This window comes from Danio rerio, chromosome 4 (assembly GCF_049306965.1).
Source record: "Danio rerio strain Tuebingen ecotype United States chromosome 4, GRCz12tu, whole genome shotgun sequence".
NCBI lineage: Eukaryota > Metazoa > Chordata > Actinopteri > Cypriniformes > Danionidae > Danio > Danio rerio.
Genome location: NC_133179.1, coordinates 39,415,574 through 39,435,004, shown reverse-complemented (window position 1 = coordinate 39,435,004; position 19,431 = coordinate 39,415,574). Strand labels below are relative to the sequence as shown.

The window sequence follows — 19,431 nt, the reverse complement described above, 5'->3', positions numbered from 1 at the left end:
TCGCTGCACACCATTCATATTAAGGCAAGCTCAACCGTGCAGCCGATGCGCTCTCACGGCAGCCTTGCGTCCTGGAGAATGGAGACTCCACCCTGAGTCTGTTCAGCTGATATGGGCGCGATTCGGGGAAGCCCAGATCGATCTGTTGCTTCCCCCGAGATCGCTCATTGCTAGTTGTTCTTTCCCTGACCGAGTGCTCTCGGCACGGATGCACTGGCTTACAGCTGGCCTCGGTGCACGCGCAAATACGCGTTTCCCCCAGTGAGCCTGCTCGCGCAGTTACTGTGCAAGGTCAGGAAGAGGACGAGGAACAGGTTGCTGGTTGCGCCCCTCTGGCTCAACCGGACCTGGATGTCAGAGCTCTCCCTCGCGATAGCCCTCCCCTGGCAGTCCCTTCGAGAGAGCACCTACTCTCTCAGGGACAGGGCACCACCTGGCACCCTCGCCGATCTTTGAAGAGATTTTAGACGCGAGGAAGACTTAGGTAACCTCCGATTGCGGTGGCTAATACCGTCACTCGGGCTAGAGCCCCCTCCCCGAGCGCGCCTATGCCCTGACGTGGAGTCTATTCACTGAATGGTGTGTCTCTCGCTGAGAAGACCCCCGTAATTTGCCAGATCAGCGTTGTGCTTTCTTTACGCCGAGAGAAGCTGGAGAGCAGGCTGTCGCCCTCCACACTCAAGGTTACGTGGCTGCCATCTCCGCTCTCATAACGCGGTGGCTGGCAGCACCGTGGGAACGCATAACCTCATCATCCGGTTCCTCAGGGGCGCTAAGCGAATTAATCCTTCCCGCCCCCTCTCATGCCCTCTTAGGATCTCGCCCTCGCTACACAAGCCGCGTCAGATCCCTTCGATCCTCGACTCAGTATCTTTCTGTCCCTGAAGACAGCTCTGCTGGTCGCGTTGATATCGATTAGAGGGTCGGGGACCCGGAGGCATTTTTCGGTCAGTGACTCGTGCCTGTAATTGGGCTGGCTTCTCTCACGTCCTGAGACCCCGCCCGCGATATGTGCCCAAGGTTCCTACCACTCCGTTTTAATACGAGGTAGTGAGCCTGCAAGCGCTGCCCTCGGAGGAGGCAGACCCAGCCCTTCTTTATTGTCCAGTTCGCGTTTTGCGTATTATCCGGACCGCACTCAGAGTTTAGATCATCTGAGCAGCTCTTCGTCTGTTATAACGGTCGGCAGCAGGGAAGTGCCGTACCGAAATAAGTTCCCACTAGATTGTGGATGCCTTTCTTTCACTATCAGAGCCGAGATAAGCCGCGTCCCCCGAGAGCGCGTGCGCACTCCACTCGGAGTTTCGCATCCTCTCGAGCGCGCGCACGCGGCGCCCCTCTAACAGACTTCTGTAGAGCTGCGGGCTGGGTGACACCCAACACATTTGCAAGGTTTTACAATCTGCGAGTGGAGCCGGTTTCCTCAAGGGTATTAGGTAACCCTTGGTGATTGAGGAAACAATTCGGTAGGGTGTTGAAACACGCTTGCTGCGCCATTTTCCCTAACACGGAGATACGTGCGCCTTTTTATCTGTCAGTAAAGTTCCCCGTCAGGTGAGCCCTGCAGATTCCTCCGTGGCCCCCAGCACTGACTCAGCGGAGGAGTCACTTGCTGGCCCACTACGTTGTAGGTCTGCCCGCTGGTCAGCCCGCGTTTTGGGTAAAGGTGCCTGCTATGCGTGGTCCCCACTAGGCGATCCCATATGCTTATTCAGCCACGGTTAAGTCCCCCCCCCTGGGCGGACCCGTGTCTTCCCTCCCCGCTAACCACTCTTTTGCTATGCGTACTCCCCCTTTTTAGGGCTAGTCCATATGTAAATTCTGCCATCTATCCCCCCTTGGGTAACGGATGGCCTCCGCAGCGTCCTCCCTATCGGGATTGCACGCTTCCCAACGTACTGTCGTATTTTCCTAGAATTATCTAGATGCTCACGACTTCCCAAAAAATATATCTAAATCCGTAAAACTTCTGTTGAAGTAGGATAAATTAGGGCCAGGGACACGTTGGAGGACCGCGCCCCCCATGATGCGGGTGCGTCACGCTTGCTTGACTATCTCCTCATCGGGGGTGTTGGTAAGGTGCAGTCATTATGGCGCTTTCAATGGGCTCCCAATGCGTGGATTTTACAAATCAAATCCACTTATAGTGCTGAAGTTCCCCCCGAAGGGGAACGTTCGAGGTTACTAAAGTAACCCTTCGTTCCCCGAGGAGGGGAACGGAAGCACTATACTCCGTCGCCATAATGACTGTCCCTTAGCTGTTGAAAGTCTCTTCAGCTTAAAAAGGATAGCGTCTGCTGGCGCCAGGTGAGCTTATATACTCAGTTGATTGCTTATGCCGCTCACCTGCGCAGGCTTGCGCTGCCAATTCATTCTTAATTGGCCCGTTCAATACTCTTTCAGACGAGTAGCTTCTGAACCGAACCTCCCAATGCGTGGATTTTACAAATCAAATCCACTTATAGTGCTTCCGTTCCCCTCCTCGGGGAACGAAGGGTTACTTTAGTAACCTCGAACGTTACTTATCCCCTTGGCACAAACCTATTTGACTTAAGCAAATGAAACAAAAAATAAAATAAACATTTAGCAGAAAGTAACTATTTACTTTTTTTTCTCCAACTACGAAAGTAAATGGCTATATGGTTCTAACATTTTAAATATTATTTTCTCTTTAACAGAAAAAAAATTATAATAAAGATTTAGAACCACTTAAGAGTAATTCAACAATAATAAATTAATAAATAAAAACTTTACTACAATTTTCTGTTTTGCTGAATGATCCTTTAAAAGCTACTCACTGGTCTCTTGCAGCACACTGAAAACTGTTATGCTTTTGCACGTCAAACTCAACGACTCTGCTGTTGTGGTTGGCCTCCTGCATCAAGGCCGTAAAATGACGCACATTGCTCGATTGTCCTTGTAGCACTTCAGACACGTTATGTACGCAACCCTCTACTTCCAAACACTTTCTCTTTGACTCAGCCATTATACTCTGTGGAACATACAAACACACATATCTTGCCCATATCCCTCCATTGCCAGCATGTTATTCTTATAGGTCGCCATTTGCAATGGCTTCTTCAGCTAAACTACAACATGCACCATTGCAAATAATTCTGTACTATATAACTACAAGCCATTTTACACTGTACGCCGCTCCTATACAACGGCTGGATAAACCAGCGGTTTAAAATTTCACTTAGCTACACAAATCTCGCAAAACAGGAAGGAACAGCAAGGAACACGGCAACATCCATTAATTACACGTTCACAACAAGGTCTCAAACATTGTTATTTCAAATATACTTTACACAACATTTTGCCACCACCGAAACAAGACTTATAGTATAAAAACATACAACACTAAGGTCTCCTAATGTTGCCGATGTTGTACTTTCTTCTTCTCCTCAAGTCCAACGACGATCGAAACTCCAACGCCAACCACAACTTTAAACATTTATACCTTTACCAGGATCGTTTAAAGCCACCATCGCGCCCTCCTATTGGCTCACCACATATACGCTTTGACGTCCGCGTCTGCGCTGTGCGCATCTTTTTCTTTGGGTTTTAACGGCAGCTGGCATCCTGTTTGTTGTGTTACTACCCCCTTTTATACTATTTTTATTTTATTCTATATTCTTTTTTCCAATCCAGTTTATCCGGCTTTGTTTTCAATGGTTAATGATGACTTCCTGATTCTGATTACTCTCTGGAATAATAATAATTAAAAAAAAAAAAGTTTTATTAGCTTATCGCATTGAAATTGAAGACTGCCATCCATATTAGGTTACAAATCCATGTCTAAATTGACTGAGTTCAAAGGTTAATTACAGTTAATTCTTTGCTATCTGAATGTTAAAGGTAAATATTTTAGACTTGATGGCATTTAAACAGTGACATTGGCTACGTCACTAACCACAATAGTCCAGAAAGCATCCTCACTCTAGCATAGGAAAAATAAGCAGAAAATTGAGTTGAAGTCATTTGTGTTAAAGGCAAATGCTGCAGTAAATCACCCTGTCTATGTGTGTGTGTCCTTAATGGTAGAGGAACATAATTGTTTGGATGTTGTGTAGAACAGAGATAAAGTTGAATGAAAGTGTTTGAATCTGATGGTTAAATAGCTGATGTACGAATTCAGTAAGAAGTATTTATACTGCTGCAGCGAAAATGAACATTTTAGGAAACAGAAACGCAGCGTGAGCTTTAACAGCATTTTGAAGCAGTCAAGTCAACTCAAGTCAATATTAAGATTCTTGTTCAATTGGTAATGCTTTCAAACAGGTTTTACTGTCAAATGACAAATATAAAAGATTTTCAACAAATCAACCATTTGAGCAAATAGCTAACCTGTGAGCAAATAGCTAACCTGTGAGCATTTCTAATTGACCAGACAGTAAGAATCAAATGAATTTTATACAAGATCATATTGTCTGCTTCTGTTATGTTGAATGGTTTAGTCAGAGTAAAGTAATATGGTACAAATAACAAGTTGAGAAGATAATTATGAGGTTTAGTCTTATTTCTGTTAAAAGATGCTTGAGTTTAAATTACTTATGTTTGATCATTGTAGAATTAGACTAAAATTGTGTTAGTTTTTTTACAATGTCTATGACAGTTTTTTAAATATATTTTATAAGTTTGCTAAACTCTTAACGCACCAACACACCCAAAACACACAATTGGCAAAACAGTTAATTTCATGCTCAAAATCAAACATTGTAAACTAAACCTCTAAACTTCTTTTCAAAATACAATAATCAACAAACACACTACACCATGTCTAACAACACACTGTAAACATGTTTCAAAACGAAATAATTGTTCAAAACACAAACACATGTTCTCTTCCAACAGAAACATGTAGTCAATCAGAACACATTGACAATAAAAACACTATCATCAGCTAAGTTTACAGAAACTGCATTATTTGATGTTACAGGTCTGCCCTTATATTTAAAGTCTCTCTAAATTTTTGTGTTATGGGTTTAGTACAGTAAATTCATGCATTTAGTTTTTTTATCCTGCAGAAATTGAATATAAAAATTTACGACCATCCCAGGGTAGCTTTAAAAAAATTCACAGTTTACTGTATGTAAAAAAATACAGACACAGAATTGCTGCAGTACAGACTTTATATGCAAAAGGACATCACTGCAAGATATACAAACAGAAAAAGCACCGCAATTATCATAAAAAAAACTAAGTAATTTTCTATTCTGCCTGGTTTTCTGCATTTGCCTGACTTCTTCTTCTCTGGCCTGGCCTGGTAACAGTGGCCCTTTGGCCTATTATGTTTCTCCTACGGCGACGCAATTTCACCAAGTTGAAGCCAGCCTCGTCAACATAGATAATTTCATGTGGGACTTGATTGGCCTCCAACTCTATGACAGTCTAAAAGTAATTAGACACAGTGTAAATGGCTCACTGTACTGTTTGAATTTAAACTGTTTCTAATTGAATTTATTTAGATTTCTGTTGTATTTAAATTTCTGTTTGTTTAAATTGGCGTTAACTGGATGCAAGAAATGTGTTAATTGTATAGCCCACAAAAACGGATGTTGTGCTAACCATGTTAAGAGTTTGGGAAACTTGTTAAATGTATTGAAAAAAGTATCATAACTATTGTAAAAAAAAACTGTAAACCCCTAAAAAGTGGGAACAAAAGAAATCGATTCACAATCCCTCTTCTTGCATAATAATGTCAGGAGTGCAATAACAGTGTTTATTCATTTAGCCCGGCTTTCAGAGAGTGGATCTGATATTAGTTTGTTAACTGTGAAGGTGAATTTGGCTTATAGCCCAGACAAGGGTGCTTGCACACTTCCTATTGATAATACACAGAAATGTGTTGCATCATTACAATCACATCATTATTTGAATGAAAATTTATTTTAAGTGGACTTGACTGATATGGAGTCTAGCAAGGTAATAATTAAACATGGTAATGGTGCTGAATTGGACTATTGTAATATAAAAATGTTTCATTATTCTAAGTTGAAGTTACAGAACACGCTGATGAATGTTTTAAGACTGGTGAAGATAAAGATGTTTTTGCAGGTCATAAATTTGAATCCAGTGTGGCTTAGGTTGAATGGATGACCTTTTGTGTCTGATCAGAGGAACTCTTGAGTCTTAGAATTAGCCTGGATGTTTGGATTTAGATTTGGAGCAAGTTGTAAATGCATCAGAGGATGTATCGATGAAAGTATGTGTTGTTTACTTCTGGATGACTATTAGGGCTTGCGCATTTGTGTTCATATTCTGGTGTTTGGTTCGCTGTTTTGTTTTTCGTATATTTTCACTGACGAACTGTCTTCAAAACTGAATAGCTTGATGAATACAAGGACGAAGCCCATTGTGAGTAGAAGGTGGAAGAGCCCTTAGCTTGGGGGACTGGAATTTTAAGGTTCCAGCATGTCCAAGAAACGGCGAAGAAACTCTGTAACCTAAGTAGGGAGCACGAATCATTACTTCCTCTTTCTTTAGTGACCTCACTGGTTGACCTGAAGCGGATTAATTCGCTTCGATCAAAAACAGGGGACTGAAGGAGTTGCAGTTCTACCTTCAAATTCATCTCAACAAATCAACGTTAATCCTTTTTCTCAACATCCTATTTCTCATCACTTTTTATTAAATATAATTATTTAATTACTTTTATTAAATTTAATTATTAATTATAGAACTTTAAATTGATTTAACTAATGTATAAATTCACGCTTCTTAATGTAAGAATGTTCAGTGTCCTTGTTTCTCTTTTTGCCTGTCTTTTTAAAATTTGTTTTCAGGAGACACACAAAAACCAGGTCATAGGTCATGGAGATCTCTCTCTCCCTCTGTCCCAGAGGAGAAGAAAATCACCTGTTCTAGTTTTCCAAATGTGGCAGGGGGGACAAGAAATTTAATTAAACACCTTAAACGACAACGTCACCCGGTTAAGCCGGGAATAATAATAATTAGTATTATATTTAACAGGCACCTATAGGTTCGTAGCCAAAGTAGGGTGAGCATGGAGACGTAAAATCAGAAAAAAAGCACTTTATTGAAATACAAAAGTTAAAATAATTAAAAAAAATTTTTTAACATGAGCCTATTACAAAACAACAACAAAAAAGACAACAATAATCCAAAACAATAGAGTGGGGTACCAGCGGAAGTTTGCAAGTGTCCACAACACCAAGGAATACAAACACACACGCACACACACAGCCCCTATGAAAACACAGCAAACTTATTTTACACAGCAAGATCTGTTTAGCACAGCACTCGGTGTATATATACACATACACACACTAATACAATGCACCCAAGCTGGGTCTTCCCCACCCCCCCATAACCAAATAGGTTTCAAAGAAAATACACAGAAGACAGTTACAAAACAAAGAGAAACTATTAAAGAAAAATATAAAAATCACAACCAAAAAGTAACAATTTAGAATAGACCTGAACAGAAAGGGAAAATTAGCAAAAATCACTCGAATGCATAACAAAAACACAAAGCCACGATTTACAATAAAAAAACTCAATCAAAACAAACAAATGCTCTGCCATACATACCATACAGATGTTATAACATGGCCTCACTCTGCAAACATCGGAAGTTATTGGTAACCACTAAATCGGACGCCACCAACGCACAAAGCACACATCAAAGCGCCGGGAACCAGAGCAGGCAGAAAGCACGCCGAACGAACAGCGTCTGGTGCAGAGCAGCTGAGGACCAAACCAGTCAATCCTGGCAACACTTATAGTACAGTTACTACCCAAATATACTGAAGTGTACACAAATTCATCTTCCGCACTTACCGTTTCTTTCAACCGGAAGGGTTTACCCTTCAGAAAAAAAAGACGGCAACACCGATGACACATTCTGAGTTACCAAATGCGCTTAACTTTTATACTTCCTAAACGGGATCTGATAGGTTTGATGACTTAGCATGACCCAGCCAATGGAAACTACAGTAATAGTCAACCCGGATCTCATAGACTCAACAAGTTAGTGTTACACCAGCCAATAGCCGTAAAGGGATATTCTACCCTGCTACACTGATATTGTCTACAATAATTTACCTGTTTTGATTGTAATTCTTATTAAAATAATTCCTTTTGTGTGGAGATAGACACTGTGTGTAGTCAGGATATTATAGCAGACTGTTGATGGAAACAGTCTTGAACCAGTTTGATAACACAGCTGAGCGTACAAGAAACATCCTTGAGTTTTTAACACAGATGGTCTCTTGTGTCTATTGTCACCCTGGTTTAGCTTTTCACAGGTTGGAGATCAGCTCCTAATAACTTAGGGTCGACCTAACCCCCAGGAACCATGTCGCCATCCATATCTGGAGTTATATACAATTCTTTCTTAACGCATGCATTGAGGTCATCCTTATCTGGAGCTACAATAATTTTTTTTTTTTTTAATGCAACCAATGAGAAATGTTTACCTGGATCCCACCTTTTCTGGACTTGTGTAGAGTATAATTACTGCATTGTTGTACTGTAAGTCAGAGCGGCCTAGGAACTCATTGCGAGTGTTGAAGCTGGCTTCTGCTGTTGAAACTGCAAACTATCTTCAGTAAACTTATTTATTTGAATCTCTGACTCCGGCTCTTCTTCATCTGACAGACTGGTCATTCTTTGGGTTAAACTGTATACCATCCCTACCGTAGTAAACTAGAACCTGTCTGCTAAATGACTAAATGTAAATGTAAATAATCTTTACTAATAAAAAATACAACACAGGACAATTGAATGGGCTTTCTAAACTTGAGGCCCTGCTATACTGCAAACTAACTGTCCTGGAGCTCCACCTTATTTGATGTGCGGTGTCTTCTCAGTGATGTTTCTCATTCAGGGAGTCAAGACAGAGAACATCATCCAAAACAACACTAGCTACATGAATACACTGGAGAGTGTGGAGAGTGAGAGAAACACGACACATTTACAACCCCACCAACAACCCCAGTGTAGGAGTATTGGAAAACAGTATACCGTCGCTCAGCCTATTTAAACATTATTCAGACATGAAAAGTCCTGTGCACATGAGAAAATGTTTTGCTGCATTCATATCATGTGTGCAACTTTTTGTCTATGTGTTTGTTAAGCTGCGCCGATTGAGCGAAACTCTGTTGACATGGATCAGATCTGTACAGTTTCTCCAGTGTGAATCCTCTTCTGTTTTCAGATGTGTTAACCGATTAAACCTCTTGTCACAGTGTGAATCGTCTGGTGCAGTTTCAATTTTGGAGCTGTAATAAAAGTCTTCTCACACTCGAACACATATCCACTTTCACACCAGTGTGGATCTTAATGTGTTTATTAAGGTTTGCTGATCGGTTAAAACTCTTTTCACACTGAGTGCATGTGAATGGTTTCTATCCAGAGTGGGTCTTCATGTGTTTATTAAGGTCTGAGGAGTTGCTGAAACTCATCCCACACCGAAGCTGCAGTCACACTAGAGTTTAATCATGCAAAATTCTGTTGTTTGGTTTCTCTCCAGTGTGGATCCTCAAGTGTAAATTACGGGATGATAATTGGCTGAAACTCTTCCCACACTGAGTGCATGTGAATGGTTTCTCTCCAGTGTGGATCCGTATGTGTTTACTTTAGGGATGGGAAGATTAACCGATATGTATCGATATGCGGTCATGCGCGTGCACGATGCGAGTGCATCAGTAGAGCAGCAGAGGATGAATGAAATTTTGGAAGCAAATCGAGATGCATCGGTTTTTGCGAGATGCATCGGCTTTTCCAAGATACAACTTATATTTTTAATATAGAATGTATTTTTTATTTATTACCAGTGTTGTCAACCTGTTTTTGCCGCATAATTTAATCGACCTACATAAAGTATGCATTAGCAACGGACTTGCGGATGTGTACACTTACACTACAACTCAGTGTATCAGGTGTGCGGATGAAGCTAGTGGTGCGCCCTCAGAAAGCGCGAGAAGCAAAACAAACATCTTATTCCTCACTGAGTTTTAAATCTAAAGTATGGCAACATTATGGATTCTGCAAAAAGGATGGATGACTTGACAGGACAGATGCAATTTGCAAAATGTGCCGCGCATCTGTAAAATACGTGGGCAGTACGACTAATCTGAAATCTCACTTGAAGCGGCGCCACGGTGTTGTTGTAGAAGCATCTTCCAGTGTTCCTGCATCCCCGGCTTCCTGCTCTGCTTCAACTGTTAGTCCCAGCTCCAAAAGTGGTGAGAAAAGCATTTCTCCATGCGCAAAAGTTCTGCTCGCTCTACGCCAATAACGAATGCTATTGCATTGTTCATCTGCAAAGATATTCAGCCTAGTGTCACGGAGAACGAAGGTTTTAAACACCTCCTGTTAATTTTTATTTATTTATATTTTTATTAGCCTGTTGTTTACAGTGATAGTGATGTTTCAAAGCAGCATAACACTGCTAGTTCACGACCTTAGGTTTTGAATATTCAGTGGCACAATATATCTTTGTAAAACTTGTTTTCATAGTTGAAAAGTTAAATCACAATTCTTGTTGTGCAATGGTAAACCTTTATGTTGAAAGAGTGCAAATATATACATTTATAATATATACTGCACTTATACATTCTGTTTATTTTGAAAATACTTAAATAATATGTGCTATAGGTTCTAAAATGGCCCTCTACTGTAAACTGACACTCTGGCTCTGAGAAAAGCCAGTTTGTAAAAAAGCTATGGTTTTACTTGGTTAATAAATAATCAAACTCATTCAATGGCACAGCATCCTTTCTTACATCATCTCATAAACTTCATCTAATAAGTTAGTGCTGAATTATCGCATTGTATCGTGATATGGGTGTAAATTGTATCGTGTTGCATCGCAATGTCACAAATATATCGCTAATATATATCGGATCGTATTCTTTGTATCGGGATGCGTATCAGATCTGCATTATAGCTTAGATGCCCGACCCTAGTTTACTAAGGTGTGATGAGCAGTAAAAATTCTTGCCACACTGATTGCTTGTGAGTGGTTTCTCTCCAGTGTGGATCCTCATGTGTTTATTAAGGTGTGATGATTGGCTGAAACTCTTTCCACACTGAGTGCATGTGAATGGTTTCTCTCCTGTGTGGATCCTCATGTGTTTATTAAGGTGTGATGATTGGCTGAAACTCTTCCCACACTGAGGGCATGTGAATAGTTTCTCTCCAGTGTGGATCCTCATGTGGTGATTAAGGTTTGATGATAGGCTGAAACTCTTACCACACTGTGTGCATGTGAATGGTTTCTCTCCTGTGTGGATCCTCATGTGTTTATTAAGGTGTGATGATTGGCTGAAACTCTTCCCACACTGAGGGCATGTGAATGGTTTCTCTCCAGTGTGGATCCTCATGTGTAGATTAAGGGATGATAATAGGCTGAAACTCTTCCCACACTGAGTGCATGTGAATGGTTTCTCTCCAGTATGGATCCTCATGTGTAGATTAAGGGATGATAATTGGCTGTAACTCTTCCCACACTGAGTGCATGTGTATGGTTTCTCTCCAGTGTGGATCCTCATGTGTAGATTAAGGGATGATAATTGGCTAAAACTCTTCCCACACTGAGTGCATGTGAATGGTTTCTCTCCAGTGTGGATCATCATGTGAATCTTAAGTTTGTTTTTGCATGACAAACTTTTTCCACACTGAGTGCAGATGAAACAATTCTTGTCTTTCCTTTTCAAAATACTATCAGTCTGTAAATGAGTTTTTTCCTCAATTTTGACATGATGTTGCTCCTCTTTACTCCACTTATTCTCTTCAATTAGTTCTGAAATATACACATATATATATATTAAAAAAAAACATTCATTTTCATTAAGTCTTTAAAAATCTTCATCAAAAGCTGAAAAGTGAAAAGACACTGGAAACATTGGCTAAACACACTGTAATTTTGATGCACATTAAATGCAAAATAAATCAGATCATATTTTGTTCGGTCCAATAATGGTGTACACATTTAAACAGATTTAATTCAATTCATCTTTATTTATCTAGTGCTATTACAATGTAAAATGTGCCAAAGCCGCTTAACATAGAATTTATTGTAAATTGAAACTGTCAGTCCAGTTTTCAGAGTTTCTTACATAATTGATCATAAGTCATATTGGTCATATTGATAAGACAGATTTGAAAGCTGTAAATGGCCTGTTTTTATTCGTAATCATTCATAATTACAACAAAATAGTTTTCTAAAATGTGTAAAGCCGACCAGGGCTCAAAATTAACCTTTTTGCTTGGTAGCACCAGTGCTCCTAATTTAAAAAATGTAGGCGCATCAACCAAAATTTAGTCGCACACACCAATTATAAGCATCATTACTACAAGTTTAATACAAACAGATTTATATAATTTGAAATAAACACTAATCAAACTAACAAGCAACAAAATGTATGCATGGGTGAGGAAAATATGTCTCAACGAAATCCCGTTATCACAAAAAAATACATTTTTATAACATAAATGAGGGACCAAAAGATACACGGACCCCTCACCAGCCCTTCACGCACTGCTTGACATGAATGAATCTGTTAACGATTGCTGTGCTGTTCTCACGGGTGCTGTCTGATACTGCACTGACGCTTTTGACATATACTGTACCTTATTATATGCATATGTCATGTGTATATAGCACATGTTCGTTGTTATTTCTAGCTCTCAAGTATATTTTGTCAATAATGGTGTAGCTTCGTAGTAAAACATCAAGAGCTGTTTAAATGGTTTTGTTTTATATGTGAGATCCCACATGGTCAGCTAGTTAAGAGTGGGAGTATCTGGAAGTGTGTGCAAGTTTACATGCAAGGTTTTAATATTGTGTTGTTTCGTGTTTTTAAGTGTTTGTGTGATCACCTCCCTTTTTCTTTTTTTTTTCTCTTTTTTTTGCCTCTCTCCCCCACACATCCCCCTACATACAAAACCCACAGATTCCTTTTAGATGCTACTGATAAATGTTTTAGACAGCCCTCCATAAAATGGGTGGAGTAAAGACAAAATTTACCAGTTGGAATGTACGGGGGTTAAATCACCCAGTGAAATGAAACAAGGTGTTCGCACATCTTAATAAGTAAAAATCAGATATTGTATATTCACAGGAGACGCATCTGTTGAAAAAAGACTATTCTAAACTCAATAGAGGAGCACAAATATATCCCTCTAACTTTAATACCAAAAGTAGGGGAGTTGCTGTACTCATACATAAAAATGTACATTTAGTTTGGGAGTCAAATGTGTTAGATAAAAATGGCAGATACATCCAAGGTAAACGTTTTTTTACTAGGGATGCACGATATATCGGCGGCCATATCGTAATCGGCCGATAAATGCTATTTTTAAGATTATCGTTATGCTATTATTAAAATTATGTCGATATTTTTACGCTGATAAAATGCGTATTCTTTACATAGGCTAAACAAACTTACTGCCGCCACTGGGTTTTGAGCGTCGCATCTGTGACGTAGCACAAATCAAGCACGCGCTTCACACTCACAGTACACAAGAAGGAAGACAACATGTCAGCAGTGTGGGAGTTTTTCACCGTTAAAAAAGAGGACCCCAGAATTGCAATCTGCAACTGCTTCAAATGTGAGGCACTGCGAGGGGGGAGTAGGAAAAAAAATTTCAATACTACAAATGTGATAATCCATCTGAAGTGTCGTCATCCGGAAATCTATAAAGACTATAAGACTAAACTCGCTGCCAAAAAAGCACCAAGTTTAACCACAACAGAGAATCCAACGCAACAAACACTTGACAATATAAAGAAATTTGGCAAGGACAGTGCAAAAGCAAACGCTATCACAGGCAGAGTCATGGAAATGATTGCAATCGACGACCAACCTTTCAGCGTTGTGGAAGATTTTGGATTTCGTCGTCTTATTGAATTTATTGAGCCGCGCTACTCCCTCCCTAGCCGGCGGCACTTCACTGCTGTTTCTCTCCTGGCTTTGTACAATGAAGTGTCAGCTCACATTCACACGCTTTTGGCAAAAAATGTGACTGATATAAGTTTTACAACCGACATATGGAGCTCAGATGTAAGTCCAGTGAGTATGTTAAGTCTTACAGCTCAGTGGATTGATGAAAACTTTGAGATGAAGAGGGCTATACTGCACGCGTGAGAATGCCCTGTGTCTCACACAGGCGCTGCTATAATGAGGCAACTCGAAAGCATGCTCGCTCGCTGGAACATAACTAAAGATATGGTACATGTTGTGCTGCGAGATAACGGCCGCAGTATGGTTAAAGCCATCAAAGACTGTGGTTTAAAAAGTCTTGGATGCATGGCTCACACTCTCCAGTTAGCCGTACAGGAAGGAGTTCTGAGCCAGCGAAGCATTTCCGACTGTATGGCTATAGGGAGAAAAATAGTAGGGCACTTTAAATATTCTCATCTTGCAATGTCCCGAATTGGAGAGATATAGACAGAGCTGGAACTGTTGAAAAATATGCTGCAACAAGACACTCTGACACGTTGGAACAGCATGTTTTATATGATGTCAAGCTTGTTAGCACAGAAGCAAGCACTTCGTGCATATGGGGCAGAATTTGAGCTTCCCGCATCCTTCAGCGCGCATCAATGGGGGCTAATTAAAAAAACAACAACATTGCTTGCTCCGTTCGAAGAGCTTGCGAGAGAAATAAGTGCACACACGGCAACTGCTTCAGACGTGATTCCCTCTATTGAGGCTCTGAAGCGATTTCTATCAAATAATAATAAATATCTCCCATAGGACAGCAGGTAAATTACTGTATCCCCTTATTTAAAAATAAATGAACAGCAAAATAAGAAATTCTATTTTATTTAACTCCTAATATATAGAGGTCAAAACATACTTTAGTTTTTGTCAACAATGATCAATATGACAAGATTAAAATTATTTAAGCTGATATTAATGCTGGCTGTGAGTGTAAGGTGTTTTAAAGTGTTTAATTAAATCTAAATGCTTATGTTAAAGGAAATATTATTTTGCATTGATCTTTATAGGTAAATGCATATCTAAGTGAGCCACCCATTGCCAGGGGTGAGAGCCCACTGCAGTTTTGGAACCGCAATATGTCCCATTTTCTAGCTTTGGCCACCGCTGCACGCAAGTACCTGTCAGCTCCTTGTACCATAATATAAGCATTTGTTCAATAATAATTTTAAAACGGCATTAGTGCCCAGTGACGTTTTTAATGCTCAAGGACATCTTACAAACAGTAGGAGAACAATAAAAGCAACAACCTTAAGAAAGTAAAGAAAATTGGAGACTAATAGTACATAAAATAATGACAAAAGACACGAGAACAAGCAACAAAAAAGAAACTCATTCCTGTCTTTCAATGAGTGCTTATGTGCGTTTAGGAGAACTAGGCAGCACACTCAGGGCTGCAAGATGGATTTAATTTATTATTCTTATTATTAAAATATCTGAATGAGGATCAAATGACTGAGTTGATCTTTGAGAATAAAAAATTAACCTGTTTGTTCTTGCAGATCTTCCTGTTTGACTGTGAATGTTTCTTCAATCTTCACATCTTCACTCTCCTCTTTAATAAACGCCATCTTTATAACAGTGTGGAGATCAGTCGCTTCAGCAGGAGTTTTTATCTGTGTTTGGACACTTTATCCTGTTTAAAATGAACAAAACAATAAAAATGTCCTGTTTAAAATAAATAAAACAATGAACAGAAACAAAATAACTTCTCTTCAACACTTGCTTCAACAGTTTCTTTATATGAGAGTCATTAACAAATAGAGGTAAAGTTGGTTTTATGTTCACACATTCAGACTTTCCCCTTAATAATATAATTTCATGAAAGTATTATTTGCAAACTCTAAATAGCGAAATCATATTAGCAACAAATGACTACCAAAGTACAACATTGTTCACAGTTAAATAAACAGTGTTAATGTTGTTTTCAAGTCACACTTGCATACTAATTCCGATCAAATATTCAAAGTAACATGGTAAACAATGTAGAGACTTGTAAATGAACGAATGTGCGAATATAAAACCAACTTTACCTCTATCATTAACAAACAGAAATCAGAAAAGTCTGATCAAGAAGAAACAATAGCCACTGATCAGCTGATTAAAACTAGTACTCAATTTCTTATATATAGTGATGTATATTTATAATGGAATGACATTGTGCTATTCAATCAATTAAACTTTCATTAAAACACTTATTACAAACTTTTACTTTATTCAAGTATCTTCTTAATTGTTTTGTTTGTTTTATTTATCTTATTGTCTGTTTATAGCTTTTTTTTGCACAAGACAAATTTCCTCTCTGGAACAAAAAGTTTATCCTATCTTTATTTAAAAAATGGACCTCATTACTGTAAGTTTTAGTAAATAGTACTACTTTGTATAAGGGTTAAAATAATATTGTCAACAGGTACATAATTTAGCACTGAATGAAAACACTGAAACTTTAATCAATCGCTTTATATAAGGGTAAACGCTTCAAAACAAACCTTTCTCCAGTTGAATCACAGCGTGAGAGCGGCGCAGGCTTATGACGTCACAAGTCACGCCAAAATAAAAGTCTTTTTTTTTTTTTTACTTTTTTGCCACTTACTCTTAGTCATGAGTCATGAGTCATGACTTATTATATATAGTTTTTCTCTGCGTTTGGACACAAGCGTTTACCATAGCAATAAAAATGTCCTGTTTAAAATAAATAAAACTATGAACAGAAACAAAATAACTTCTCTTCAACAGTTTCTTTATATGAAAGTAATTAACAAAAAGAAATCCGGTAAGTCCGAGCAAGAAACAACAGCCACAAATGAGCTGATTAAAACTAGTACTCCATTTCTTATATATAGTGATGTATACTTATGTGTTGTAGACATGCAAGCCATCATGAACTGGATTAAAAAAAGTTTCTCAAAATTGTCTTAAAATGTTTAGATTAAAAAATTTGATCAACTTTTAATACTAAAGTGTGTGTTTGTGAGAGAGATCTAATCTATTTTAATTTTTATTAATATTTTTTATGTTATCAATCTTTTTATTTTTATTAATCTATTTTTATTTTATTTATTTCTGTGTTTTTTCTGTATTATATTTTATATCCATATTTGTTTGCACTAGGCTTGATCCGTAAATTGTGTATTTTATAAACTGATCGTTTATAAGGACTAAGCTATTAATAACTGTAATTCCTCGAATGGAAAAGTCTTGATTAAAGAAAAAGAGAACTTAATTCGACATGCGCATATAGTGCGCTTATTTCTGCGCGCATCGCGCACTTTACCGAATTACCTTTTTTATTTTTTATGCACTATAAATGCATCTGGCAGCACCGAAAAGAGCAAATGCCAAGTTATTAGCGCAGCGCACAGACAGCTAGCTCGTCTAGTCTGAACCAGGGGTTTTCAAACTATTCATTGCACACCGATCCCATTGCATTTTATTTAGGATAAACCACTTATTTAAAATTAATTAATTAAAAGGTGCATACTCTCCAATACACCACTGAATTATAGTGTCATAATATTTAATAATTATAATTAAGATAGACACCTGACCTCCATTTAATAAACAATTTATTTGCCATACTCTGTTAATTTGAAGTTTAAAGTTTAAATCATTTATGTTAAACTTAAATTATTTAAAAACTTAAAAAGACTTAAATTTAGTCATTTAAGACATTTTAGGTCATAAGTTTACATACATTGACCGTTGCATTTAGTAGGCCTATTCTGGTCTAAATAAGCTTTTTGCATCTAGGGTGTTTACACACACAAATTAAGCAGTTTATACGTACATTTAATGTTACTTTGAAGTTACTTTTGATGCAATAAATAATCCTAAATAGTTGAAAGTGTTAACATATTCTTGAAATGTAGTTATTTTACAACTATGAAATTTATTACTAAACAAAGTGAATCATTATATGAATTTGCCAAGAAATAATCCACTTTACCACTGTAAAGCAATGCCACACACTCACTAGAACGGTAGAACCTGGACTGTATGATATGTTCTGTATGTAAAATAGAGAAAATAAGCAAGATGCGCAGTCTCATGCAGCCTTAGTGAAATATAGCGCTTCACAGCAATGAACTAAAAATAAAACCACCCTTGAAATGCTGGCGATCTTAATTTTTTCAGCTTACACTGACTGAGAATAATGTTGCACTATTTTATTAACAAATAATTAGAATGTTTTTTTTTCCTTCAACACATTCATCATTACTTTTGCCTGTGCAAGTTTCTTGCGCGCGCTTGAGCGCGAAGGCATCTATTTTCAGGTGCAAGATGCCACTTTGGGTGGCACCAGCACACTCTGCCACACCTGTGGCTATGTCCCTGCTACAATAATAATAACAACAACAACGACAAAATATTAACAAAAAATAATAATAATAAGACAGGCCTACTTTGACGTTGCAATAAAAAAGTATTAATTATCAAATAAATATTTACAATAGGCTAAAGGCATATATTAAATTAAAATAGGAGAAAATCCAATAGAAACAAATGGTACCATTTATTATAGCCCCATGCAGGGTCCAATGTGTTCTTACAACCATTGAATAACTAAGTAAATAATAATGACAATACTAATAATAATAGGCCTAATAATAATAATAATAATAATAATAAATTATTATTTTATACAGAGTAGGCTATTATTTAGGCCTACAATAGCTCTGAAACAATCATGCAAACCAGGTGCTCCTCGGAAATGGCTGTCTTTGCTCTGCATTAGGTGCACAGCAGCAAGAAGCTTGGCAGTGAACTATGACCTTATTTTAATGACAAATGTCTAAGAATACAGCTTTACGTTTTTATTTAATTTATACATACGCAATGAATGTAAGCCTGCTAACTGTGTGTGGTTCAAATGATAGAATATGTAAACTTTGTTTATATATATAATTAAATAATAATAATTAAAAGCCTGCGTGTAAGGCTTTTATTTTGAGGGTGACGTCACGAGCGCAGATTTGGTTGACCAATTAGAGGAAAGTGGGCGTTTCAGTACCGCCTACATGTGTAAAATGAATTTTAAAGTCGTTTATCCGTTTTCCTACCCTAAACCAAAAAACGAAAATCCAGCCAAAATCTCGTTTTTTCGTTTTCTCGTGAGCAAAAGAAAAACGGAAAAACGGCCGTTTTCTCCATTTCCTTTATTCCGTTTGAAAATGGAAAACAAATGAACAAAATGTACACGGACCCTTATCAACCTAAAATTATTGTGGGGTATTAATTTATAGATCCAGAAATGTCAAAATCAGATGTAGGTTCAAAGAAGCACACTAAGCAAGTTGATATAGAAACTAGGAGTAAAAATACACGACGCTCAACACGTGCACAGGTCCCTACTGGAAAAATGTTAGCTTATCAGCAGGAAGAGCAACAAAAAAAGAAGAAAAAAGTTATTTCTTCGTATGATAAATGGAAAATTGAAGCCCGTAATGCACGTGAG

The 19,431-nt window shown here is 38.2% G+C and overlaps 1 protein-coding gene across 1 annotated transcript; it reads right to left on the bottom strand.

Annotated features, from left to right (window-relative positions):
• Positions 1-7,022: 7,022 nt before the first annotated feature.
• Positions 7,023-16,516, bottom strand: LOC137487280 (uncharacterized). Its single transcript, XM_068220016.2, has 3 exons — positions 16,466-16,516; positions 15,463-15,612; positions 7,023-11,773 (listed from the first exon to the last, which is right to left on the bottom strand). Exons 2-3 carry the CDS (start codon positions 15,545-15,547, stop codon positions 10,920-10,922), a joined length of 939 nt encoding a protein of 312 aa, XP_068076117.1. The 5' UTR covers positions 15,548-15,612; positions 16,466-16,516; the 3' UTR covers positions 7,023-10,919.
• Between the last annotated feature and the right edge of the window lie 2,915 nt (positions 16,517-19,431).